This window comes from Melopsittacus undulatus, chromosome 1 (genome assembly GCF_012275295.1).
Source record: "Melopsittacus undulatus isolate bMelUnd1 chromosome 1, bMelUnd1.mat.Z, whole genome shotgun sequence".
In the NCBI taxonomy this organism is placed as follows: domain Eukaryota; kingdom Metazoa; phylum Chordata; class Aves; order Psittaciformes; family Psittaculidae; genus Melopsittacus; species Melopsittacus undulatus.
In genome coordinates, this window is record NC_047527.1 from 114,582,192 (window position 1) to 114,609,090 (window position 26,899).

The 26,899-nt window shown below is 40.7% G+C and overlaps 1 protein-coding gene across 1 annotated transcript in view; it reads right to left on the bottom strand.

The window, feature by feature from the left end:
* APBB1IP (amyloid beta precursor protein binding family B member 1 interacting protein) overlaps window positions 1-26,489 on the bottom strand; it is a 61,234-nt gene extending 34,745 nt beyond the window's left edge. Inside the window, exons 1-6 of the mRNA XM_034063328.1 lie at window positions 26,375-26,489; window positions 9,516-9,587; window positions 6,234-6,321; window positions 4,113-4,393; window positions 2,742-2,819; window positions 758-917 (exon numbers count right to left, since the gene is read on the bottom strand). Coding sequence (XP_033919219.1) covers window positions 758-917; window positions 2,742-2,819; window positions 4,113-4,393; window positions 6,234-6,321; window positions 9,516-9,587 — 679 coding nt within the window. The 5' untranslated portion in view covers window positions 26,375-26,489. The remainder of the gene's footprint in view (window positions 1-757; window positions 918-2,741; window positions 2,820-4,112; window positions 4,394-6,233; window positions 6,322-9,515; window positions 9,588-26,374) is intronic.
* Window positions 26,490-26,899: the final 410 nt, after the last annotated feature.

Here is a 26,899-nt window from a genome sequence, read left to right on the forward strand (position 1 = left end):
TAGGTCAAATGTGACCCTAGAAGAAGGTTGTGGCAATCTGCCTTTTCCTTTTGATGCAAATACCTTTGCAGCCGGGAGAATAAGAAGATTCTGAAATAACTCACAATTAGAGATATGCCACTGCTTGCCTGGACTTGAAGCCTTTTTGAGACAAAACTCATTAAGTTGCAACAAACAATACATACGATTGGCACAGCTGTTTCTTAGGGACCTGGAGGCCAGGTTAGTTGCTTCCTAAATCACAAGGTACCACTGTCAGACAGCAATATCCTGATCACAGCTACAATAAAGAAAACAACTATCACAAATGAAAAGCATCAGAAATTACTGAAATGCTTCTCAGACAGTCTTGTTTAATTGAAACATTTGTGTGGCCAATATGTAACAGCCTATTGACAGCACTTTAGCCTTGCATCTTCTCTTCAAAGAGTAGAGTGCTCCTGTGTTTGTGTCTGCCACTGCCTTGACAAACAGTGAAACCACATGACCCCTTTACTTTGTGTAAAACAGAATGATGGAAATGGTGGTGGGCAAAGAATCTTCTGCAGTTCAGAGCCCAGATGAATGGAAGAGTCATTTCTACAGCAAGAACAGCCAATGTACATTCCCACACCGTCCCTCAGCTTAGAGACTATGATGTTCCAAAACCAGTGGACACATAGGCACAAGAAATGTTATTAATTCCCTTCCCAAGACTGCCAAGAGCAAAGGATGCACTGTATCTATTTTCTGTATGATGTGACGTTACACCACTTACCAATCTGCAGTTCTGGATATATTTCATACAGACACCAATCGACGTTGCAGTCACAATGAGTTTTCTCAAAGAGGTTGTCTAAAACATCCCGTGTCACCTGATGCTCATCCACCATTAGTGACTTTGAGCTGTTATCGTACATGTGCACCTTGACAACAAGCTGAGTACAGAGTCACAGAAGAGTCAGTTAATTTCAGAAGCAAGTAAAAGGCTAGTCTGAATCTGCTAACACAGATAAGAAAGATTAAGGCTGAAGGTTATTACCGATTCAAAGGCACCCTGTCCCACAGTGAGCTGAAAGAATAAAACAGCTTGGAAGCTTTCACATTATATTGCTACCAAAATAACTACCTTTTCTCAAAAAAGAAAATTGGAACTTGTCCTGTGCATGACTTCAGGAAAGGTGAAACTGTGGAGAAAACGTAGAAGTTAATCTCTTCTCTAAATCTACTAGATGTGCAATTAAGGAAAATACTTGATAGGGAAACCAAGTACAAAAGGATGGGGTGTCCTTAGTAGAAGCTAGAAAGGTGGAAAATTTAGCTTCAAATAAGAAAAAGAATGGAAGAACCTTGCCATGCCAACAGACTAATCTAAAATCAGATTTTACTAAGATGGGCAGTAGGCCAAAACCCATCAATAAGCAAACAGATGAGTTACTTATATTGACCAAATTGACCTAAGACACTCATTATTTTTTCATAGTGTGAAATATATTTTAAACAAGACACAGCGTGACCTTTTATCCAGAGAGGAACAACACAGGAAAACGCTGAAGTACATAAAATGTGATTAAGAACTGAAAATACATTTTAAGGAAAGTGCTTAAAATGCTCCATTAGTACTGAAAACAGAAGAAAATTTGTCTACAGGACCTGTACATGGAAACTGGAACTAAAATGGTGTTTTGTTTAAATGGCTCTTTATTTTAAAATGTGTGCATAAGAAGCTTTGGTACTATAAAGGCAATCTCTGTCAAAGATCAGGTAGAAGCAGAGAGTGTTGATCCAAGAGAAAATCTACACTATCTCTGAGAAGTAAAAGCAAATGAAACAACAAAAAAAGTGAACCTGCTTTGATTCCAGTGCTTGCAAGTATCTTCCTCTCTAAAATAAGCAACTGAGCCATGGTGTAGATTATGGAGAAAAAGAAACGTTGTACATGGATAATCTACAACATGTTTGGGGAAAAGAGGGTATTGCTGTCTGGTTATAGCTGACTGCTCAGAAACACACATGCAGCTTCCATCTTCACAGAATGGCTGAGATTGGAAAGCACCTCCAGCCCAATTCTGTGCTCAAGCAAGGCCACCTAGAGCCCATTGGCCAGGGTCCTGTCCAGATAGCTTATGAGTATCCCCAAGGAGGGAGACTCCACAACCTCCCTGGGCAAACTGTGGCAGTGCTCAGAGTAACTGAATACCTGCAGCTTCCGTTGAGTTCAGCTGGAACACTACCTTAGGATGTGTGGTCATAATTACATGACACACTGCAGTACTGCGCCGACACTCACCAGAAGCTTTCTGACTTCTTGGTCTACAATAATTTGTATTATCCTTGTACATTACTACACTGCTGGGGAAAGATTAAGCAAGAAGACCCTCATTAACTTAATTAGGATTATCCACTGTAAAAGAAAAGTTTAATACCTTTGGAATCAGCACAGCATAAATAAGTAATGTTTTTATGTACATTCCACCTTCTCTAAAAGCGACCTATCAGAACAGTGGGCTTTGCCCCAACACTGGAAAAAAAAAGAAGGAGGCGGAACATTCCAAGCCCTCTTAAAAACAAGTTCCTCACAGGCAGCATTCTCCCAGACACTTTTTTCCTGGTGGATGACAAGACAGAATACAATAAGACGTCTTAAGGTACAGACAAAATACCTACCAGCTGTTTCAGTAAGAACTTTATTATTGACAGGAATGATAAGAAACACTTGGCTGGTAGCTCTTATCATGGCAATTCATGATTTTAAGGCTCACCTTTTTAACTTTGGCTTCCTTCAGTTTCTCCAGTGCAAGTTTAATCTTGTCAGCTTTAGCCTGTGCCTCTCGTTCCTCCTGAAAAAAACACAAGATATTTGAGCAAGGCTAGCAATTTATGTTTACTTGTAAAGAGTTGTTTCTTGTTATTTATATCCAGAACATAAGGCTTGTCATGGGAAACTTCATAGTTACAAGGAATTCCCAACTTTCTTTGAACTAATATCCTGCATCAGCCACAGTTTTGTTTTGCAAGTCCAGTACTCCATTGTGTTGCCCAGTCATACAGCTCTTCATGATCTGGTCCTCAAATGCTACAGGAATGCCTGAAAACTGAACCCTTCTATGCTTCAATATGGGTTACAGCCAATACAAAAGAGAAGGAAGATCTAGGCTGAATGAAACGGCATTTTGAATGCAGCTGCTTGTAAGAAAACTCACCTCTTGACAGGGTTAAGAGAACTAGAGCTTTTAGATACTTACTGACAACTTGGCTTGCAATTATATCACTTACAATTTTACCCTGTTTGTTAAGTACATTAATTACTTGAATTATTTCACTTGCCACATATGAGCTCTTACTGCACACACAGTTACTGGGGGGATCACCTCCTTAAATTGGATGGTTTCATGGCTTTTTATTCTAGTAATGGACCCATTCATATTAACACAGACACAGTTAGCATTGACCTGCTGGCAATGCTTTCACTAACCCTAACCCTAACCCTTTACCTCCTGTTCCCATCCTTTTCTGCCCTCTCCCTGTATATGGAAAGAAACAAGAAAACACTGCTAAAGAGTTAACTCAGCACACAATCTCAGAAGAACACTTTAACTGAGGGAGACAGAAGAGACTTTTAGCTATGCTTTTGCATACAGAATTCCAGTTGTGTTTAGCAGGTATATCCTTTTTCACTCTGAAATCTCATTTGATCTCAGGTAATGAAGGATGCCAGCTAATTGCAAATTAGCTCAGTACAAGACTCAAAGGAAAGAACTGTGCGGTACTGTTGATTTCAGTGAGCTTTAGATCACAGCATCATGGAAGTGGCTGCTGGAAGAGAGGTCTTGAGGTCCATAGTCTGGCTCCCTACCCAAAGAAGGACAGACAACAATATTAGGTCATGTTAGCCATGATTTTGCCTAGCAAAGTTGGGAAAACCTCCAAGGAAAGAGAATTTGTGATCTCTCCAGGTCACCTGTTTCAGTGCTACAGCATTTCTAGGACATTTTCCTAATGTCCTTGTTACATAACGTAAGAATTTGGCTCCACCGGCTTCAGCGTTTCTAGCTGGGATATGCACTGCTGTTCCAATGCCAAATACTACTTGTGAAATTACAAGAACTTGTGAATGTTCAGAACAGGCTTACCTGGGTGAGTGGCTCAGCAGGAGGTGGTGGTGGTGGTGGTGGAAGGTCTAAGTCAGGGTCTGGAGGTGGAGGGGGCAAGTCATCCTCAAAGTGTCCAGTAATGGGACTTAACTTAGTATAAATGTTACTATCCAAAACTGTTGAAGGCTGAGTGAGTATGTTCTGCTGGCTGCCAGAAGTTTTCTGGGCTTGTAAAGTTCTCTGTTCAACGTCATTTATGTCTGCTACAAGATCAGCCATTAAAGCATCCAGGTCTTTGTCCTCTAGGGCATTTAGGGATTCTGTAATGAAAATCACAAAATGTGTCAGAGTGAGTGCAATGCAAACCACTATGTTTCCATTTCACTGGAGATTAAATGGCAGAAGGCATGCTTACTGTAAGATATAAGGGTTATGGGAAAGGAAACGATATTTTAAATAGGTTCAAGAAATAAATGTGTTTCAGAAATAGCCATTAATCTGGTCATACTAAAGTTCAGAGTACAAGGAACTCTATGAATACAAATTAAACAGGACAGGAAGCTTTACTTTTACTGATACAGCCTCTAGCTCTTATGACACCACAAAACCTGGCCCTGATCCATCAAGATTTCTGGGTACATGCTTGGTGATATGAATTCAAGAAATTCCACTAGCTGCTGTTAAGCCATCTACTTATGATATGCACATACATAAATGCTTAGCAAATTTTGGTATAGCACAAAACAACCATGTAATTGATGCCTAGATCAAGAATATCTTCATATATTACTGCTATTCTACCACTCTAAAATTAACATGAAGCAGAATCAGAGGATTGTAAGATACAAGAAATTGTATGTTATCATTTGTAGCCCATGAGTAATTGTGTGACCAACATCTGTGACATACCTCATGTAATATGCAGGGTTATGAGGATCCTTTAAGCAAAGAACAAACAAGACAGTCTCTGCAAAAGCATCTTATCAACCAAATATAAATATTGTAACTTTTGCTTTCCATCTTCTACAATGTCAGAGTACAAGATAAAATCCTATACTGGAGCTTCATATGTGATTTCTTTTGTGGTTGCTTGAACCAGCCATGGTATAAGAGATCCTGTGCAATAACACCCTGTAGATGATTCACATTTCTAGAAGAGAATGGTTCTTTAACCAAGAGATCCAGTGATTTAAATCTCTTTGAAGAATCTAACTAAAAACAATTATCACAAACTGGGAAAGCTTTAAGTGGGGCTCTGGAAAGGGATGGAGAATGCTGAACAAGATACCAAAAAATGCTGATAGAGTCCAACAAAGAATATGTCATCCATCAGACTAAGTATGAATATATCACCAGACAGTCTCAGTTTACCTGTTACACTAATAGAGGATTTTTATAAGCTTTTATTTTCAGTGGGAAAGTTGGCTCTCCAGTTACATGCCTCTTCCCACTTTGCTGGTGGAGACATTAGGTAGATTAAGAGTGAACTGATTCTGGGACAAAGCCATAGGTTTAAGCCAGCTCAGGCAAATGCAAATGCAAACAACCAGCTCCCAGCAAAAAAGAAAGAAAAACAAACAAACAAAACAAAACAAACAAAACACAAACCAAACAAAAAATAAATAAACCACCCACCACCAAACAAAACCAACGGGAGCATTCTTTCTTTAAACTCGAATAAATTCCCTCATTTGTTTTGCCACACAGCCCCAGCAAGCAGCTGTACATGCAAAAGCAACAGTACAAACCAGAATGAGAAAAAGCAATGTAAAGTGGAAGCAGTCAAAGCTGATACTTCCATTAGACAAAAAATGCTTATGCAGCTCTAACCTCACACTGAGGACCTTCATTTTCTATTAAGTTCAATCTTTACATTAGAAAGGTTGCATTTCAGAAAGTTATTTGGGGGACCTCTCGTCTTTGTTTTCCTCTGCACTCATTTTCAAGTCTGACTCCTATATTAGATTGAGCAATGTTCCTTTAAAAAGAATTGGCCCCTTCAAAGTTCTTAAATTGAGAGACACAAATATACTTCCCCATCCAGCAGAACATTTCTTGTCTTGTTTTTAATTAAGAATATTTGAAGCTTCTCTTCTCCTTTGTTGCTGTGAGGTATATTAAACAAGCATAAAAAGCACGAAAGTCTATTCAGCTACTTACCATTTAAATCTTTAAAACCAACTGTAAAGCTAAATTCATTGTTGGACACTCTGGGGGATGGAGGTTGTACAGTCTCCACTCCTAAACTCTGTAAAGGTACAAGAAAAAAACCAAGATTATCTGATGACATAATTACTATTACAGACATTATATATACAGACATTTGTGAATAAACTACCTGAATTTGTCTAATGAAAATGAGTCTTCTTCAAGCAACAGAATGGCATACACTTGTTTCTGGGATTATGCCTAGACCAGGAAATGAAATAGGGCCAGAACAAGGGTTCAAGCACTGTTTCACTATCATGCCAGGCATTTAATGGTTTGAATGCTTCTCAGTACAGTGTTGACCCATACCAACTGCAGCTCCTGTCAGGCAACACCCAGGCTTGGTATGGGGAACAGCAGAGGCCAGGGCTATTTCTAATAGAGACAGTGGATAAAGTCAGACTGGTTTTTAGGGTTTGCTGGGGGGGGTTTCTGGGGGTGGATGGGGAGAGTGCTGAAAGAGTTTAGTTGTGTACACAGTTGAGCTACAGTGCCATTTACTCCAGAGTGCTTTATTTACTACTGTTACTATTTATTAAATGTAACCTAGCTGTTGCTTTATCCTGCTGTGTGCAAAAAAAAAAAAAAAAGACCCCCAAACACAACAGACAATAAAACATGTTGCTATTTGCAATACAAACTGCAAATCTGCATAGTTAAATAGAAAATTCCTAGTTTGTCGCTTGTTGTTTAGGAAGCAGGCAGGGAACCAGTGCTTCACAAGTGAGGAAAAGTGCATAGAGTGGAGACGGAAAAAGATACATTTTCCCTTCCACAATCAGAAAAGTGACATCTTTAATAAACAAACACTGTAGACAGGACTGAAAGTAATTTCAAGGGTCTGTCTAGACCATGCATCTGTCCTAAGGCAGGTCAATTATGCCTTAGTGATACCAGAAAAACGTATACCTAACCTGACTTAAAAAGCTTCCTATTATATAAACTCCAGCATCACCTCTGGCAACCTGTTCCACTGCTTCATTACCGAGGCCACTATTCCTCCCATCCAATCTTTCTTGTGATGTTCATCCTATACTTTCTTTGCTGCAGCTGAAGACCATTCCTTGTTGCCCTGCTCTCTGGGGACACAAGGAAAGAAATACTTCTGCTTGGATGCTGCCTTTGATGTATTTTAAGATTGTTATCATTATCTTCTTCTCTAAACAGCCTCCTGCAATCTCTTCCTATAGATTGTTTCTTTTCCTTCTCATCACTCCCATTATTTTGCTCAGGATTTTCTCCAGTGATCCAACTTCTGAAAACGCTGTGCTAACATGGGACACAGTTTCCCTGTTGAGGTCTTACCAATGCTGTGCAAAATGGAAGGATTACTTCATCTATCCTACAAGCTATATCCTTGTTCATACACCCCTGTGAGATGTTTGTTTACTGGTGCTCATACTCAATTTGTACCAGAGCATTTACACTTCTTAAGAGCTGCCTGAAACTGAAGGGTGTTTTCCATGAAAATTAATGCAAACATTTTTCTTGGCAGCTGTTTTCACCTACTTCCCACCCAGGATACGTTGGTTTCTTCTGAAGTTATACAGAGCTGGAAATCAAAGCAGGGATAACTTTAAACACTGTTTCTGGTTTAATACTCAACTCTCATAAAAATAGACACTGTATAAATAGGGGAAGAGGAAGAAATTAAGAACACAAGATAGTTTTACAATACCCATGAAAAGAGAGAGAGAAAAGAAAATGTATTGATGAAACAGACTGTAAGAGCTTACAGGGAACACTTTCATCATTAACCTATCAAGAAGTTGTAGCATCTCTTAATGGCCATAAAAGTGTAGGCAAAAAAAAAAAACTGAAAAGAAGAAAGTAAATACAAAGGGAAAGTGAAAAAAAAAAATTCTAAGAAAAAAAAGTAATACATAAAATAGCAGAGAAGTCCAGTTCTGAATTTGCATTTATTTTTCAGCTTTTTTATGCAATGTGAAGGCACTTCTGTGTGTTTCTATCATTTACACTTACTTTAGGAACAGACAGATTGATGAAAAAGAGTGAAAAACTATCCACAGTCTCATTTTGTTAATTTAAGAGTCTAGAGGAATTAACAGATGCAAGTCTGTTAACTGAAAGTCTTCAGGCTTTCAGATATGCCCATCTCCTCTTCCCATACAATGTTGAGGTAAGAGGTGATGTCAGCACTTTAGAGTCAGTCTCCATCTTAGGAGATTGTCCTACCCAGTACTGAACCTAGGAGTAGAGAGAGAAGGGGCTCACTCTCTTACTCTGTTCCCATCACCTGCACTCATTAGAGTGCTGTGTCCAATCTGAGGAGGTAATATTTATGACACAGTCTTTTGTGAATTTTGAAGGTATAATATTGAAATTAAGCTATCCTAAAAACCTTCCCCTTTATATACATATATATATATAAAATAAATATGCATAGTTATAAAAAGCCCCTAAAAAGCAGAAAGGCTACCAAGGGGCAAAGTACTGTGATCTGACTGCTAAGAATGTCAAGTTAAATTTTGGCTTTCAAACAGCTGACGCACAATTTCTGTTCAGTGGCTCAGAACTGTTGGTATTCAGTTTGGCAAGCACTGGGATTCACTAAGGGGAAGGACCCCCCAAATCAGAGGCTGTAAGCAATCAAACTCACACAGAATCCGAGATAATAGCTTAAGTGGTTTCAAGAATAAAATTACTAAACTACAACAAAGTTACTAACTTTGTGAAAGAAAATAATTTTTTTTAAGAAATAAAAATTCTCCTTTCATCAGGTTTTGCAGGATGTTTTCCGTGACTATAGGTTTAGCAGTAGGTTCGTACTGTTTTATAGTTTCCTCTCAAGAATGCATTCAGCAGTGGCAATAATGTCTCTATATTCTCAAAAACTACCCTAGCTTAGCAGCTCAGTATTTTGCCATACCTGAAGATTTACTCTAATGCATATCTTCAAAATGTGGCTTTCACTTCCAGTGTTTACATTTGACATTCAGGTTACATCCCTTTTACCCATGTGTGCAAAGCATTCATTCCTGAAAATTCTCACTCAAACTCTTCCTGTTTTGACAGGATCTTTCAATTTCTTTGGGCCAAGTCCAGGAGAATTTAAATTGCTTATTTGTTTGATTTTTTTTTCAGATAAAAAGTCTACAGTGTATCTGTATTTCTTCGGAGTGGAGGTACATGAAAAATGTAGAAAAGTCACCTGTTTTCTCTAACATATAATAGCTATTTTTTTCATCTTGATGAAAAACCTCCATAATTTACCTGAGTCAGCATGTCCATCTCCCCAAGTAAATTGCTGAACATTTCATCTATATCATCACAGGTTTGCTCCATCTGAAAGAAAAAGAATCACAGACAAAGAATCATCACAAGTTCACTTCAAAGCCAGCAGTGGCTAAAATCAGAGGATATGCAAGGTTCCTTTATATTGCATTTCCAATCAACTTTAAAACATGACTTACATGTTCATGACTTGCAAAAAACTCCATGCATAGTTCAAAAATAACTGTTAACAGATCAGAAGAATCTCAATCCTATATATGTCTGAACACACATTTGGGCTCTAAACTCATTAGGGACTTGTGAAAAACATTCAACACTGTTCCATATGACATCCTTGTCTCTAAACTGGAGAAACATCAATTTGATAGGTGGACCACTCGGTGGATAAAGAACTGGCTGGATGGCTGCACACAAAGAGTTGTGGTCAATGGCTCAATGTCCATCTGCAGACCAGTAACAAGTGGTGTCCCTCAGGGATCGGTGTTGGGACCGGTCTTGTTTAATATCTTTGCCCGTGACATGGACAGTGAGATTGAGTGCGCCCTCAGCAAGTTTGCTGATGACACCAAGCTGTGTGGTTCGGTTGTGTCCTGGTTTGAGCAGTAGCAGTCATTTTTTCTCCTTCTTGGTAGCTGGTGCAGTGCTGTGTTTTGACTTTCAGGCTGGGAACGGTTGCTGATAGCACATATGTTTTGAGTTACTGCTCAAATGTTTGGTTTGTCCAAGGCCTCTTCTGAGCTCATGCTCTGCCAGGGAGGAGGGGAGGCAGGGAGGAAGGAGAGACAGGACACCTGACCCAGGCTAGCCAAAGAGGTATTCCATACCATAGCACGTCATACCCAGGATGTAACCGGGAGAGACCCGGAAGGGCTGGAGCTCTGGGGGGATGGAGGAGGTATCTGTCGGTGCTCAGTTGGGCAGGGTGGGGTGAGTTATGGGTCGGTGGATGGTGAGGTGTTGTATTCTCTTCACTTGTTATTTCCTTTATCATTACTGTTTGTAGTAGTAGTAGCAGGAGTGATTTGTGTTGTGCCTTAGTCATTAAACTGCGCTTATCTCAACCCATGGGGGCTACATTCTTTGGATTCTCCTTCCTAACTCTCCGGGAGTTGGGGGAGCAAGGGGGGGAGTGAGTGAACGAGCTGTGTGTGGACTTGGTTTAAACCATGACAGGTTGATACGCTGAAGGGAAGGAATGCCGTTCAGAGGGACCTTGACACACTTGTGAGGTGGGTTGATGCCAACCTCATGAAGTTTAATCATGCCAAGTGCAAGGTCCTACACCTGGGTCAGAGCAATTCCAGGCACAGCTACAGGCTGGGCAGAGAAGAGATTCAGAGCAGTCCTGTGGAGAAGGACTTGGGGGTGTTGGTTGATGAGAAAGTTAACATGAGCCGGCATGCAACCCAGAAAGCCAACCGTATCCTGGGCTGCATCAAAAGGAGCGTGACCAGCAGGTCGAAGGAGGTGATCCTGCTCCTTTACTCTGCTCTTGTGAGACCTCACTTGGAGTATTGTGTGCAGTTCTGGTGCCCTCAACATAAAAAGGACATGGAACTGTTGGAACAAGTCCAGAGGAGGGCCATGAGGATGATCAGGGGACTGGAGCACCTCCCATATGAAGACAGGCTGAGAAAGTTGGGGCTGTTCAGCCTGGAGAGGGGAAGGCTACGTGGAGACCTCATAGCAGCCTTCCAGTATCTGAAGAGGGCCTATAGGGATGCTGGTGAGGGACTCTTCATTAGGGACTGTAGTGATAGAACAAGGGGTAACGGGTTCAAACTTAAACAGAGGAAGCTCAGGTTAGATATAAGGAAGAAGTTCTTCATTGTAAGGGTGGTGAGGCACTGGAATGGGTTGTCCAGGGAAGTTGCGAATGCTCCATCCCTGGCAGTGTTCAAGGCCAGGTTGGACAGAGCCTTGGGTGGCATGGTTTAGTGTGAGGTGTCCCTGCCCATGGCAGGGGGGTTGGAACAATATGATCTTAAGGTCCTTTCCAACCCTAACTATTCTATGATTCTATAGTTTCAACAACCTCCTTGTATTATTTATATTTCATATGAAGTCACTAACTAATAAACCATGGTTTTATCTTAAACATCAAAGAAATGTAGCTTATAAGAGATTGAGAGGAAAACAAAGTTTAAGACTGAGAAACTCCTGAATGCTTCATCTTGAAAGCCTTCTTTCTTTGGCTTAGATGACTAGTACAAGTTTATTAGGTGTTATCTAGTGCAGGACCTGGTTATGGTCAGGTATGAAACCAATTTTTTGTCTCAACATTTCTTCCCATTTGCTTTCGAATACCAGTGCACTAGTGTGCTAGTGCACAGGACAGGAACAACTCTAATGATTACAAAGCCTGGTAAGAGAGGAAGACCAGCAGGTATCTTGTTCTTCCATCTTACTGCTCTTCATTTAATAGAGCATCTTAAGTCATGTTTCTATTCCATAGTTAAATAATAAAGGTCACTGAACCACTGAAGTCAGTATCTGTTGTTTGAGAATTATGCAGTAGCATGTCTTTGATATGATAGTTGATACTGGAACAGTCTGAGCTGATCCACCTCCTTTGGACTTGATCTTTCTGACATCCACATAAGCAAGACTGGCCTGATTTCCATTTATCCACTTATCATCTGTGTTAGCTCTGACACCAGAACTCCTGAGGAGTACATCTCTATAGCTTTCAGCAATCAGGCTCAGGCACATACTACCTGCTTACAATTTTTGTAGCTCGTATAACAAGTCACAGGCAACTCAGAAGTGGAGTTTGAACTTTCACAGCTCTCTCAGATCCCAGAAATCAAAGACTTAAAGATTTGGGAACTGGATGCAGTTAAAGGCATCATAATAGGATATGGTTGGCAAGGCTGAGAGTAACCCTAACCCAGTGGTAGAGACAGCACAGTTATGCCCATGTAATGGAAGATGTCACGCTTGACAGAGTGAATGGAGAGCTAAAGTCATGTTATCTGCTTCATATCCATCTGACAACCCCGCACTGGATGGCTCACTCTCTCTCTCTGATTCATAGTTAGCCTACAGATATTTCTATGCAAAATTCCATTTCTGTAGATTCAGCAGTACAGTGGCTGGGTACGACTGAATCTTAATTCATTTATTTGAACGAACAGCTGTGTAGCTTCCTACACACCTGGCACTTGGAGAATCAATTTTCATGAAAAGGACAGATAAAATTACACTTATTTGATCAGGCAGAGCGAAGTCAGATTTGTTATGTGACAAAAAATGGGAGCTTCAGTTCATACTGACAAGTATCTCATTAGGGCTTAAATGATACTGAATCATTTTCCTTTTTCCTGTTATTAAAGAGGACAAAGTATCTGCTGGGAGAATCTTATCAGCTCTAACCATTTGTATATTTCTGTGGGGTTTTTAAGCACTGGCTAGATCTACCTGCAGGAAAAAGTCTTCCTAACGGTGCCTCTAACAAGTTGAAATTCTGCTTTGAAATATTTTTCCAGATATGTAAGAATGAAAAAAAAAAAGATACTATTGGTTTACAATGAGGAGACCTTATCAAGAGGAGGAGTAAAACTTGGCTAAAAAGGAAAAAAAACAAACACAAACAAAACACTAAGAAACTTCTTCAGCAGTGAACAAAAAAAAAGGGGGGTTAGGGAGGCAGAAAAGTGAATATTAGATTACACACTATTTTTACCAAATCACAGGATTTTCAGGTTCTAGTAAATTTAGAGCTTCTTTATTTGCAACTGTATATAATGAATCTTCAGACACATTTAATTCATAAGGAAAACAATGTAATTTTATGAAAAAGCAATGTGCAAAGGATTCTGTAAGAACTTCCACTGTAAATTGGAGCTGAGTTTGTCACTGATGGCTTTCCCTTATCAATTCAAATGAATTATATTAAATACTAGGGCTTTGTTTTGTTTTTTTACTTTAGGCTCATAGGGGAAGGGAGAAGGCCTGAACATACTTCTGAGAAGGAAATATGTGTCACTTTCAATGAACAGACATCAATCATCATCACCTGGGTGATAAAGCCATGTTGTCACCAAGACATTGCCCCTACTGGTATCCTTCTTTTCTCCTGAATTTTTACTGATTGCATTCAGGAAGACAAAATTAACATGACAATCAGAAAAACCCCTGGAAATATTCTTATGTTTAAACACACTGAATGATCTCTTAAACTGATATGAGAACCCTGCAAATTCATCACGGATTTTGTCAAGAGCTAGAAAAGCTTGACAAAAGACAGTAAATCGAGTCATCAAAATGCAGAACTGCAAGAGTATCCATCCAGTTCCCTCCTCTTTGACTCCTTTCCACAGTAACTTCTGTTTCTTTTCTTTGATTGCCACAGAAGGAACAAAGAAAGTAGGACACAGATTTTTCAACTATCCCATTCAAGGAAGATGTTGCTGCATTTTGGACCATCAGATTTTTTTTCACTTGTATAAATAACCTTGAACTTATTCAAACCAGAAACTCAAAGTGAAACCTGCAGGTGTATGAGCTATCATTAACAAAAAACGGGAAAAGATCTACCAATGTCCCCAGAAGAATATCAAGTTTCATACTCAGTCTTCCTCTATATCCACTAAACACTAACTTTTCTATCAGGTTATTCTGTATATAGTACTAATACTGGTAACTCTTAAAATCACTATCAACTACAATACATTGAAGAGAAAAAAAGTACAGTACTTTTACAGTAAGTTTCTCATATTATGCATAAGATTGCAAGCACATAAAATATTCAGAATTAAAATAAAAAGAGGAAATTGTGGTTGTCAAGAATAAGCATGCTAAGAAGGGGCTTGTGGGAAGGCATACATGTGAAACCTAACCTATTTTAAAAGTGACTGGTTTTCAGACTGATTTTTTCTAGACCACTTTTTGAAGTAACACCAAGCATACAGGCAAAAGTATTTCCTTGCCTTTTATTTCCCCCAAATTTCACATCTGAAGTAAGATCTCAGGAAAAACCATTTTTTTCCCTCTTAAACAATACTCCCACCTTTCTCATACTGTCTATCTAAAGGATGAGAGCATTTTCTCTTCAGCTTGCTATTCTTACCACGAAGCCTTACAATCTAGTTTAGACATATTAAACCCTCACAGGTTTATATGATACATACATATCGACTCATTGTATTTTGACTTACCAATACATTTATTCACTCCACCATTTACCATAAGTCTCCCAGACCTCCTAGACCTATTGTTTTTTTGCCTTTCCAATTTCAGATATAGCAGCCTCTTTACTGATAAAAATAATTTAAATCAAGATGGGACTAACAACCCCCTTTATTTTATGGTACGCTTTGTACTTCTAACATCTTTGCATTTCAGCTCACCTGATTAAAAATAACTGGTTTCTGTGTATTTGTTCTTACTTCTCCTTACCTGCTTGAGTCTGCCTTTTGCTTTGAGTCTGTCTTTTCTCTGTCACATGTTTTGGTGTCATTTCCAAAGACCTACCTGCAACCATTCAGGTGCCCTGTGAGGGGGCCTCCAACCATTTCCTTTTCACAAGAACCAGCCCTCCTGCCCTGGATGACAGTACAAAACTCCTGTGCACTGGATTCCTAAACTTGGCAACACACCTGCACAAAACTGCTCCCCTCTCCTAAATATCTATTCCCTACATACCCTTATTTTGAAATTGAGATGTAAATTAATATATTCTTTGAGCTATGTGCTGGGAAGCTGAAGTTATCTCACTTCAAAACCCAGTGAATTTTGGCAGATGCACAGAAAGCAAGCTAGCCCACAGGGATGGATGCATACACTCCCTGGTCCAACTTGCTGTGCCTGCATGAGCAACGTACTTTGCTGATAGTGAACAACACTGTTTTCCCATGGGGATGGTCCAGTATTCAAGAGCAACAAAGAAAAACACTGACTGAGAAATTTCTTGCTCAGATGCAAGAACGGAAAAGCAGCCCTTGCACTGTCTCAAGATGCACAATCTTACCAGGGTTAAGTACAACTTCACCTATGTTGCTGTTATCCACTGACAGGTGAAGCAGGATCTGCCTTTCCTTCTATCATTAAAATCAGGATGCGATTTCTGCATGGTTACATACATTTTTATTTGTTAAGATACTAGAAAGAATAATAGAACAACTTTTTAAAAGAATGAAGAAAGTTTTGAGATTTGCACACTGACATAAGAAAACATAGCACTATGTCTATGACAATACATAGAAAATGGAATTGTTTGATAGAATCATTATCATTTGGCAGGAAGGTAACAGAAGGAGTAGTAGAAAAATGGCACAATATTCACCCTGCTTAAAAAGAAACTATGAAAAAATATCATGAAAGCTGACATGGTGTTCCTATGGTACAGCTCAAAAACCCAAGCACGGTACTATACCAAGCAGAGTTTGAATTGTTACAATCTGATGGCTGTGAGAGTTTGTGAAAGACAGCCCCTTTCAACAGGAAGAGTGGTCTAAGTCACATGGTAACAAGGTTTCTGCACTTGCAATTTGAAAACAAGCTCAAAGTGCTTGTGCAATACTGAACAGGAAACGCCAACGGTATCGTACATGAGATTACCATCTCTGCAGCTCAGTCTCAGTTGAGTTGATGCAGTTTAATCAACCTAAGAGCTACAAACAAAAAAGTAATGAGGAACAGCATAGTATCAGTAGAACAAAGACATACAGCAGAATAGTGCTACCAACAATATTAGGAACCAGTTTACTTAGCGGTATATGGTGAACAGTTAGGACATCTTAAATTCAACGTATTGTTGTTATTCTTAAACCGTTACGTATGCACCTAGCAAGGGTAAAAATATGTCAAGCACATTTTTACAAATCACACATAAAGATCAAAAGCACACCTTCACCTCCTAGTCCTCACACTACAGTGTGTAAGTGGCGGAACACCAAGTCCACCAAAATACACACTACCTGTTTGAATATCCAGGTGACCCCTACCAGCACTATAACTTTCTGCTAATGCTTCATGCTTAAATGCTTCCTGGGGTGGAACGAAGAAATCTTCAATGTTCTGGAGAGACCCACCAGTAGCCCAATGATTACATCACTCAAATCAGAGATCTACCCTTACCTACAGCAGACTATGCAAAGTAGATCATCCCATATTAAAGACACACAAAAAAGAAGATAATGAAGTAAGAGGGATGATAGTGACGGAAGTCCCACCATAAAGAGCAAAGCTGGAAACAGGGTAACTGATTGTTACAGTAAACAGATGTGAAAGTAGTGTGATAAAAAAAAATGCATCAAAACCTAAAGGAAAGCTACTGAGGCATCATTTTGTCCTGGCTTGTAACTCAAAACCAATGGGATAGTAAATGAAACTAAAAGTCTGCACAACTGTTCCAGATACATGTGCACAGTGTAATTGTGAAGCACATCATCAAAACTGGTGAGTTAGCAAGTTGAGGAACTGGTTTTCTCTACAAGCAGTTATAGCTAGAAGTGTTAGCATTTCAGAGAGTTTCTGGCAAGGATGGTAAACTTCATGTTTCAAGACCTAAAACAAAAGCTTCTTCAATTTGGACTGGTATTAAGTTTTTATGATAGACAGGTTACACCATGCTTTCCAGCACAGGATTTCTGTACCGACTTCTGAAGCACATGATGCTAGCCACTGTTGGAGACAACTTGCTGGCCCAATTGACAGCAAGTCTAAAATAGATCTAACTAGGTTTCTTACAGCGATTTTAGATGTCAAGAAAAAACCCAGCTACCCAAATATCTCATGTACATAAGTGAGGCAAGATGGAAGTTCCTTAGCCAACTATTTCATCATATCTAGTAAAAATTCCCTAACAGACACTCGGGTCAATTTTTATGAAATAGAATACAAGAGAACATCTACTTCTGCAGAATTCAGTCTAGAAGAGTAATCCAAATGGTTACTAACTCCAGCAGATGCTGAAGAAGGAAACTGTAGTGATAACATAGAATGGCAACTGCTCCTAAGCTTTCAAAATCACAATCAGATTTGGCCATTAGTATGCTGACTTTTCTTTTTCTTACTTACATCACATGACCCTGTAACCCTCTTCTGTTTTAATAGTAACTCATATTTTGGAAAGGATGGATCAAAAGCAATTAGACTGCTTCCAGCTCTGCACTTACCTAACATTGGTAAGCGCAGCATTTTCCAAGAAAAAACTTGCACATATAGATAACTCTGAAAGCAGTTTCTTACTCATATCCCCTATTCTTCTGGGAAATCTGGTGTGCCAATGACTGTAGGTTTATCTGCAGTTGAAATTGCATTGCACACTTATCTCAGTGATGGGTGTGACATGTCATAGCTCTGCTCATGATGGAATAAAAGAAGCACACTAAGGCACTAGGCACTGCAGTAAGACTGATAAAACTGCAAAGTATCCTTCCTAGTTTAAAAGTAAGTCACATTTGGCTCTCTATTAAAATAAAAATGGGAGATAAATGTAATCATGAAAGAGAATCCTTTTCTAATGTTAACCTGGAGCACTAGAGCATCTTCAGGTGACCACGCCACAAAAAAAAGAACAACAAACTAACACTTCTAGTGTTTTCCATTGATTGCTCCAGACACATTTTTACATACACTATGGAACTGACTGCACAGAAATTGTAATTATGCCACTTATGCAATTAAACCTCTTGAAAACTCATTCTTCTTTTCTGGAAATTCACAGGTAACTCGCATTACAGGAACAAGCCTGCAGTTAGAACTGAATTTAGAAGAAGTCTTTATTAGTCCAAAAGATAGGTTTCATAAGCCTGAAAGCTACACTGCTGCACTTTAATGATGACAGCAGTTGTATTTTACCCTTGTTTTGCCGAGATGATGATAATTTAAACACCACGGGAACTTCCATGCATGAGTGCACCAACAGAGCACAAGTACACCAACATCTTTTTAGTATTATATATTTGAGTACTTAATTTTTCACTGGAGAGAGAGAAAGAGAGGAGTTTTAGTGTGCTTATAAAGCACCATGGGACACTTAGTCTGAGGCCGTTCTTCAGATGATGCTGCCACAGTATTCACCACCTCTGTGCTCTCCAGCCTTCCCCTCTCCTCCATACACTGCCCCAAACACATACTCTCTTCTTTATGTCACCTACTGAGAGTGGCACTTGGGAGAAGCAGCCATGGGTCCTGTTCTTTGGGTGAGGTGGGATAGCAAGATTATCAAATGGTCCCAGAGGCTTGGATGAGAAAGGCTGAGAGGAACAGGGGACTATCCAAAAGCTATCCACAGTATGTCAGGAGGAAATTACTCAAGACCAGAAGCAGTGGAGAGCAAAGGGCTCTTGTGCTGAAATGAGAGACAACAGGAAAAATATTTAACCAGTGTCAAGCAGCGTATGCTACGGCTATAGTGTTGACTGATATGGCATGCAGGATGGGTGCAAAACAGCCCATTCATCAAGCTCTTCTCCAAAACCATTTTCAGGCACAGACAGAATCTAGATCCTGGGCTCCAGAAAATGTATCCCACATGAATTCGAGCTGCTGAGGACTGAGTGTTAAAAGCACCTTATACAAGGAGAGAAAAGAAACCCCAGTGTAAAGCACAAGGTCAGGGAGAAGAAAACTGGGAAACAATTTCTATACTTCCCAGAATTTCACCTTGCAGACTCCTGTCAGCTTTCATGGAGCTCAAAAGCTCCACTTCTGCTTATTTTACATAACATACTCCGAGCAGACAACATGCTTCAGTCTAAAAACATTACAGAAATACCATATGGCTACAGACTTGGACATCTTTTTACTCTGTCACAAGATTATTTACTACAGAATGGTCCAGTCTGGGGACCTCCTCTCAATGAGCCATACAGGTAGCATGAACTCCCTGTGTAGAATGAAATTGCAAGAGGAGACATATTTCAAGTCCTGTGTCTTCACACAGATTTGTAGAAAACCAATTCCCTATTCTGTGCAGGATTACTGGCACACAGGAACAAGATCTCCATTTCCCCATCTTACCTTTGCCTGGTCAACATAGAAAGCTGTATGTAAGTGTGTCCCCTGAGCTGGATTCACCTCATAAGCCACCAGATTATTTAGGCTCCTCTGTCTTGTGTTGATAATGCACCTGCTGCAGCTCTACTCAGATATAAACAACTGTAGACATCAAGTTTACCAGAAAATAACAATCTCAGTTCTAGATCCCTCCCACTCCCTGACTTGATGGGAGAGAAAAATAGTGAAAGAGTAATTTAAGTTTGAGTAGCTCAAATTTGTTCTGTTTCCACATTCCTTCTTACAATCTGTAGTTTGCTCATGTTAGTGTAATGTTTTCCTTCCCGTTTTTTGAGTTACCCAACATCACTGTACGGAACTTACATGACAACAAGACACTGCCTGGGCCTTAAAAAACCTGACAGCAATTAATAGTGCAATTATTAATATTTTTTTGATCCAACAGAATGTTCAGCCTAACTGCACCCTGCAATAGATCAGATGGGCTGTAAGCATTTCATTCCCATTTGCTACTTCTGAACTATTCTGAGAATTCCCTTACCCTCAGGTCACTGACCTATGGGAAGCATGTATTGTGGCTCTCTAATAAATGAAGATTTTTATATTTAGTTTCACAACCCATAAGGTAGGCTGATCCCACATGAATGGATTGTCTAACAAGCATAAACTGATAGACCAGGAAGCCCACAGATTAGACAGGAAAACATACAGAGTTCCACAATGGTAGAAAATCCTCTCCCTTACCAATTGCCTATAAAATCAAGAGATATTAAGTGTGGAATAATTAAAATAATAGCACAAGCTTAGGAAGAAATAAAAAGGAATGAAAAGTTACAGTACAAAACTTAGATGTAGGAGCTGCTACATTGACTAATCGAAGGCTCATCTTTTCCAATATTCACACCCTCCCACAACGAGCCATTATAGGAAGTGTAAGATATGCTATAAGGACGCATGACAGAACTGTCTATACATACAAATAACTTATTCCTAAACAGCAGTCATTGGCAAAAAACTTTAAGACACCACCTTATCTCTTATAATTACATGTTGTTATTACTGTCAGAAATGTTTAAGAGAGGGTACATGTTGTATGGAAAAGGAAGACTGAAAGCAGAAAAGATAATAGTGTAAAATGATCTAACAGATAAGTGTGAAGGAAAAGGGTGAAAACAAATCTGTAAAAAATTTATTGAACTCATCTGTTTGTTTCATACAGTTTGTGTATTAAAGACAAATGAAACAAGTAATGCTTTAATATGAACTCAGAGGTATTTTGCCGAAGTACAGTGCTCAGTATCATAGTGAGTGGTAGAAAAATCAAATTAAGACCTTTTTTATAAACCTTTCTCTCAGCTGCAATACTGACTGAAAGCCAGACACAATTTCAAGGCCCATTATTAATTTTCCACCTAGAAAAGCCGTTTCTTTCAGTCTATATAATGCACAGTGATCACAAACAGCTACAGGCAGTGGGTTTCAGGTGAAGATCTATAAAGAAAGTGGAAGCCTGAAGTCACCACAGATGGGTGTTACATTGTAATGGCTGTGGCTGCTTTGCCACAGCCCAGCAAGCCCAGAACCACACAAAGGAAACAGTTATGGGAAGAAAATGCAACAATGGGAGAAGAACCTTGTGACATTTCTGGTGTAATTCTTCCCCTTCTGTCAGGTTTTCCATGAGAAGGAAATGCCATTACCTCCCTCTCTCTTTTTCCTTATCAAGTGGAGGAGGGATGGAATGACTGATCTGGTCAGAGACAACAACTCCGTCATGACACAGGGGAAACTAAGGAGGACAATCTAGATATGAAAAGTTTGGCTGAATTTCATGGAAGAACATGGCCCCCATAGGACAAAACTGCAGTTAAATGCATGCTGAATCCCTTCGCAGCACTGGCACCCAAAACCACTGGCTCATGTTTATTTGCTCTCTCAATCATTAGGTCTGCTGTCTTTCAGTCCTTAAGATGTGGTCGTCAAAGTACAAAACTAAGCTGTAACCCCAAGTATTTGGGAATGTTACCTGTGTTCATTTTTTTTTTGGCATTTACTCACTTGCTCAGAGTTATTTCAGCAACTTAGGCCCTCCAACACACATGTACGGCAGATCTTCCAAATACAAGGTTTAATCAAAAAGCACTGAAACCAGTAATGTAGACCTGACTGTTATTTAATTGATTATTTTTAAAAATTTGCAATCAAAGACAAAAACCACATAAACTTTCAAAAATGCCTTTTTGGGCTGATACATCCTTCTTATTCTGGTGCTTCAACAAAATTTTCAGATGAAGTGAGAACAGGGGCTTCTAGTTCTGTTAGGGAATACTAGAAAATCTCCAAAAGTACATCAAAACTTTGCTCTGAGGTGGAAAAAAAGTAACTATGTCTGCAGTCTGGTTTACCTGCAGATGCAGTGACAGTACCAAAACTAAGGCCACTGAGGAGCAAATTTAAATTTGCTGCCTATATGGACTTGATGCCAGCAGGTTAAGTGACAATACTGTAGAACTTGCTTACTACATTATTTTGCCTAAAACTGGGGACTCAGAAAGTCATTTGCAATTTTTATCAACCAAAGCATCAGGTGAGTGCCTTTATGATTTTTAGCTCCTAGCTGTTCTCTCTATGCTTGGTGGACTAGTCATGCTGCTAGCATCAGATCTGCTCCCTATACATCCCCACTGTCTTTGATAGGTGTAGGTACAATGACAAGATTCTCAACATATTTTTTATTAAAACACGTGGCTCTTCTGAGGACAACTGAGAACCTTCCATTTTTAGTGATATCAGTCATGTAGGGTCTGTCTATCACTGACAGCAGATAGACAAGGAGTTTCATTCTTTAATATCAGTGTTACCTGTCACACTTTTACATGTCCTGCTTTACATTATAAGCAAACACAGAGTAAAAGTAAAAGTGGAAATGGACTGAGGAGATGCATCCTGTGCAAAATTTCTATCAGAAATGTCTCTGTAGTCCTCAAAAGAGCATCATAGAAAAATTCTGTTACTGAACCTTCTTCTGCTTCTAGGATTCCTAATACATCTACTCCCTAAATGTAGCTCTAATTTATTTGATCAATGGTCAACAAGAAGGAACGGTGCTGTGTGCCAGCTGACATGGCCTCTGGTAGCAAAAATTCTGAGAGCAATTGGCTAGCCACAGGTCTGAAAGGTCACTTTATTGGAAGAAAGGCTTTGAAACTAATGACAGATTTGAACTGGTTAAACAGTCCTTCTCAAACTAGTTTGTGAACTCTCACATTAAAGTTGTAAGTCACATCAAAGTCATGTGCGTTACCTTTTCAGTCACAGCCCAGGATCAATGCTATAAATTAATAGAGGGGTGATGAGGAACACATGTTCATGGTTCCTCATGTAGATGCTCAAAAGTCTCCTACAGAAACTTAAGAACATGGCACCCTCACTCCTTTCTTTCACAGTACAACAAACTATCTTCTACACTGGCAGCTGTATTGCTAATATCTAGGGTAGCCATGAATCAGTAAACTGGATGATAAGGAAAGCTGCCTAAAATGCCTCCTTTTCCAAAAGCATTTTTACGGTATCATGGGTCACTCCTAATCATGAAAAGACATACGGTGGAGTTTCTATGGCATCTGCATCTGTCCTGGTCATCCCATGCTCTTTTTAGTCAATGAAGGAAAAGAAAGTCAATTTTATATATAGAGCATAATTCACAGTAGCTGTCTAAAACTGGGCACCTGAATTTAGCTGTTTCTCTCTGTTGACTGTAAAGGTGACTCAGAACCTCAGGTGACTGACTAAAATACTGATGTCTAAAGTTGGCTGAAGAGGATCCTGCATATAAAGTCCAAGTGCTTTGGAATATCTGCATGGATGGATGCAAGTTAGCACTGTCACTAGACAACTTCCAAAATAAACAACCTAAAGTTTCTACATTGGTGCAGGCAAATTAGAGGTTGCCTTTCACTTTCACCCCAGATCAGCACCTGACCATGATGATGACTTCATTATCACAGCAGGTCAGACGGGTCTACGACAAAACAAGTCCAGACATACTGAAATGAAAGGTGAAAAGAAGGTCTGTAGGAAAGGAAAACAGTAGTTTACAGAGAGTGCAGGAAAGGACAGAGGCTTTGGTATTTGAATAATATTCAGGAAAACCATATCCAGCTACATTCCTGTAAAGCCACCTCTGAAACACAGACATTCTTTCAAGAAAATCCATATTCCCAGATCTTCTTCTCAAATGACAGATGTTCGGGAGTCTGCAGTCAAGACAGGTCCTCTCTTGAACAAGGCACCAGCTCCTCTCAGCTCCAGCAGTACTCCAGACTGGTAGTTTTCTCAACATTTTGTAGGGCCCAAGAGATGCAATAGCTGATCTCTCCATTCACTGGCTACCCAAACCCCACCTCTCCATTCACCACATACTGCATACCAAGAGAAGGAAAGCTTTTTGCCTCTTTTTTCCTCTCATTGCTGTAAGATATTTCTTCTAGCAGGAGAGATGAGACAGAGCAAAAGCAAAATCTTAGTGGGTTGGGTAAATTCTTTACTATCTCAGAAATCTCAGGCTGCAGGAATGAGTTAAGCTGTTACAACATCCAGCAGGCCCCTCTGTTCATATTGTTGTCCCCTTTGTGCAAATTCTTACCTCCCAAACACGTCTCTAAAGCTTCATAAAATAAAAAAGCTCAAGTTTACAGCCTGATTCACATGTGCATGAGTTACAGCATGTGATCTAGTAGACACTACTCAAATATAGTGATCTGTAAAAATCAAACTTAGCTGGAATTAATACAATTGATAACAAAACAATCCAGCACTTCAAAGGTATGTCCTGCTTGAAGATACTACATAATAATTGAGAAATCTTAGCATGAACAATTAAAACACAATTTACTTAATAACTAGCTTAAACTTTCAGTCATATTTGCCTCCAAACACCAGAAGCATCTGAGTACCCACAAGAAGGCATTTAAATAATAAAGGGAAGACACAGTCAATGAAAGTACCCTTCCAGAGACAGTACAGTTTTCCAGCTACGTGTGCTCCCAGATGGATCAGAATTCTCCAAGAATATAAAGCAAGGATCACTCGGCTATCTGTAATACTCCATTGATTAAACCTCCCAAAGACATTTGTAATCCATATTTCAACACAAATTTTCGCCATTCTTAAGCAATGCTTGCACAGAGCATGAAGTACAATCAAATGTAATACTCTCCTTAGAAAGCCCATAGGGGAAAACAGACCTGCACAGGTTCAGTAAGAAGTTAAACATTCTGTTTTAAACAAAGTTTAAACCTGAATTCATGTTCTTTACAAAGTTACTATTAAAGCAAGCAAAAACCAAACAAAACACAAACTTAAACAAACAAAACCCAAACAAACTAAAAACCAACCAAACAAAAAAAAAATCCCAACAACCACTTTTCTAAAGTTTGTGAAGACAAATGAGTAGGAGCCTACACAGCTAGAGCAGGTCACCTACTATAGCCCTTTGCAGCACTGGGGCTTACCTCTTTGTGTCTAATGAAACAGATGTACTAAATTGATTCCTGGTAATTGTAGTGCAGCAGCAGGGTAAGTAAACAGTGACATTAACAGAGTCATATGTGAAATGAGTATTTTTTAGAAGTCAGGAACAGATGACAAAACTTGTATGTCACGTAATTCACAAAGGGGAACTAGAACCAAAGAAGGAAAATGCCAAATTCCTGCTAACAGAAGTACTGAGGGGTAAAGTCAAGCTTGAGCCACGCTAATCACAGAATCAGAGTAACCTGGGGCAGGAAAAGACCTTACAAAGTCAAGCTGTCTGTCCCAGTCTGGTGACAAATTTTGTTTGTATGCTGTATTCCTGCACCCAAATTTTTGTTGACAGTTGAGACAAGCTGGATGATAACGCTGCCTAAAATACCCTACTAGATCCACCTTCCCAGTGTGACAATGAATGGATTTAATAACTTCTCTTTGGTGGAAAAGGGACTGAAAAACTACCCCGAATTTCTGGAGATGGTATTTATGTTACTTCTCCATGGTATTCAGATGAGGGTGCCATGCAGGATGGGCCTTCTCAAAGTCAGGAGACACATCTATTTCTTCCCTAAACCATGTGGCCATGTACACCACCAGCAGTAAAATGTAAATCTCATTCCCTGGGAGCCTGTACTGGCTGTTTTGGCATAGCCACACCACTTTCTTACATGCTTAGTTTAAGATGGATGGACTAGCACATTCATATGGTGTACTTCTGCCCACTCATGCCGGGCCTCTTGGTCTGCAGTCTCCCCTGCCTGCATTCACTTTTCCAAAGCAGCAGCTAAAACTGGACACTGCATCCACCGGGATCCCACCTGCCTCACGAGGCTGCAGGGAACTTTTGCACTCCTTGCAAATGACCAGTCTCCTGCTCGCCCCCTCTGGGTCTGGACACAGCAAAGGTCTGACTCATGTTAACCCTACCGAAGAGAACAACGAACGCCGGGACCTAGCACCGCAAAACCCCGTTTCTGCCCAGCGAGGCCACGTTTGCCGTCGTAAGGGTCCCTGTCCCGCGGAGGGGCGCCTGAATGTAAGAGCTGGCTACGGTCCGGGCGGCACGGCGCGGGCTGCCGGGCTCCCCTCTGCGGGCACCTGCGTTGCCCACTCCGGGCTTCCGAGCTTCAGGGGCACCGCCAGCAGTGCCCAGCGCGGGGTTTGCCGTACCCCAAGCACCGGTATTCACCGGCTTCACTTCCCGCCCCATACACCACGCCGTAGCAGGGCGCCTCACGCTGCCCGCAGCGGCCGCACCTCCACCCTCCGACCCTGTCGGGGTCCCGGGCTGACGCTGGCAGCCCCTGGTGGTTCACTTAATCCCTCCCTGCCCCACTTACCTCGGCGGGCGGGCCAGCTCCCGCAGGCGCTGCGAGCGGGACGAGCGTGGCGGATGTGTGACACCCCTCCGAGTCAGGACCTCACCCGCCCTCTGCCTTGGGGGAAGTGGGGCCGCACCGCAGGCTGCCGGGCGCCCCGGGGAGCCGCCCTAGTGCACGCAGCGCCGCCCTCCACCATCGGCCCGGAGACCCGTTCTTCGGGCCGTGAGGATAGGGGTGATTCGCCGCTCCAGGCCAACCCGAGGGCTGTGGAGAGGCTTCCTCCTTCACGGAGCCGTAGGGGCAGCGGGGCTGCCAGCTGAATGGAGCCCGAGGCTCGCCCTGCGAGGGCTTGGAGGCCAGGCGGAGAGGTTGTGGCTGTGGCCGGTGCCAGGGCTATACCCTCCAGCGGAGAGCTCCAGGCAGGCCTGAGCAGCTCAGCCAGGCTGCCTCCCCTCCTGTGCTGCAGCCTCTCCGGCGTCACCTCACCCGGGCTGGGTGGCTTTCGGCTGGGCAGCGCGGGAGATGTTCTCTGGTTTTCAGGCA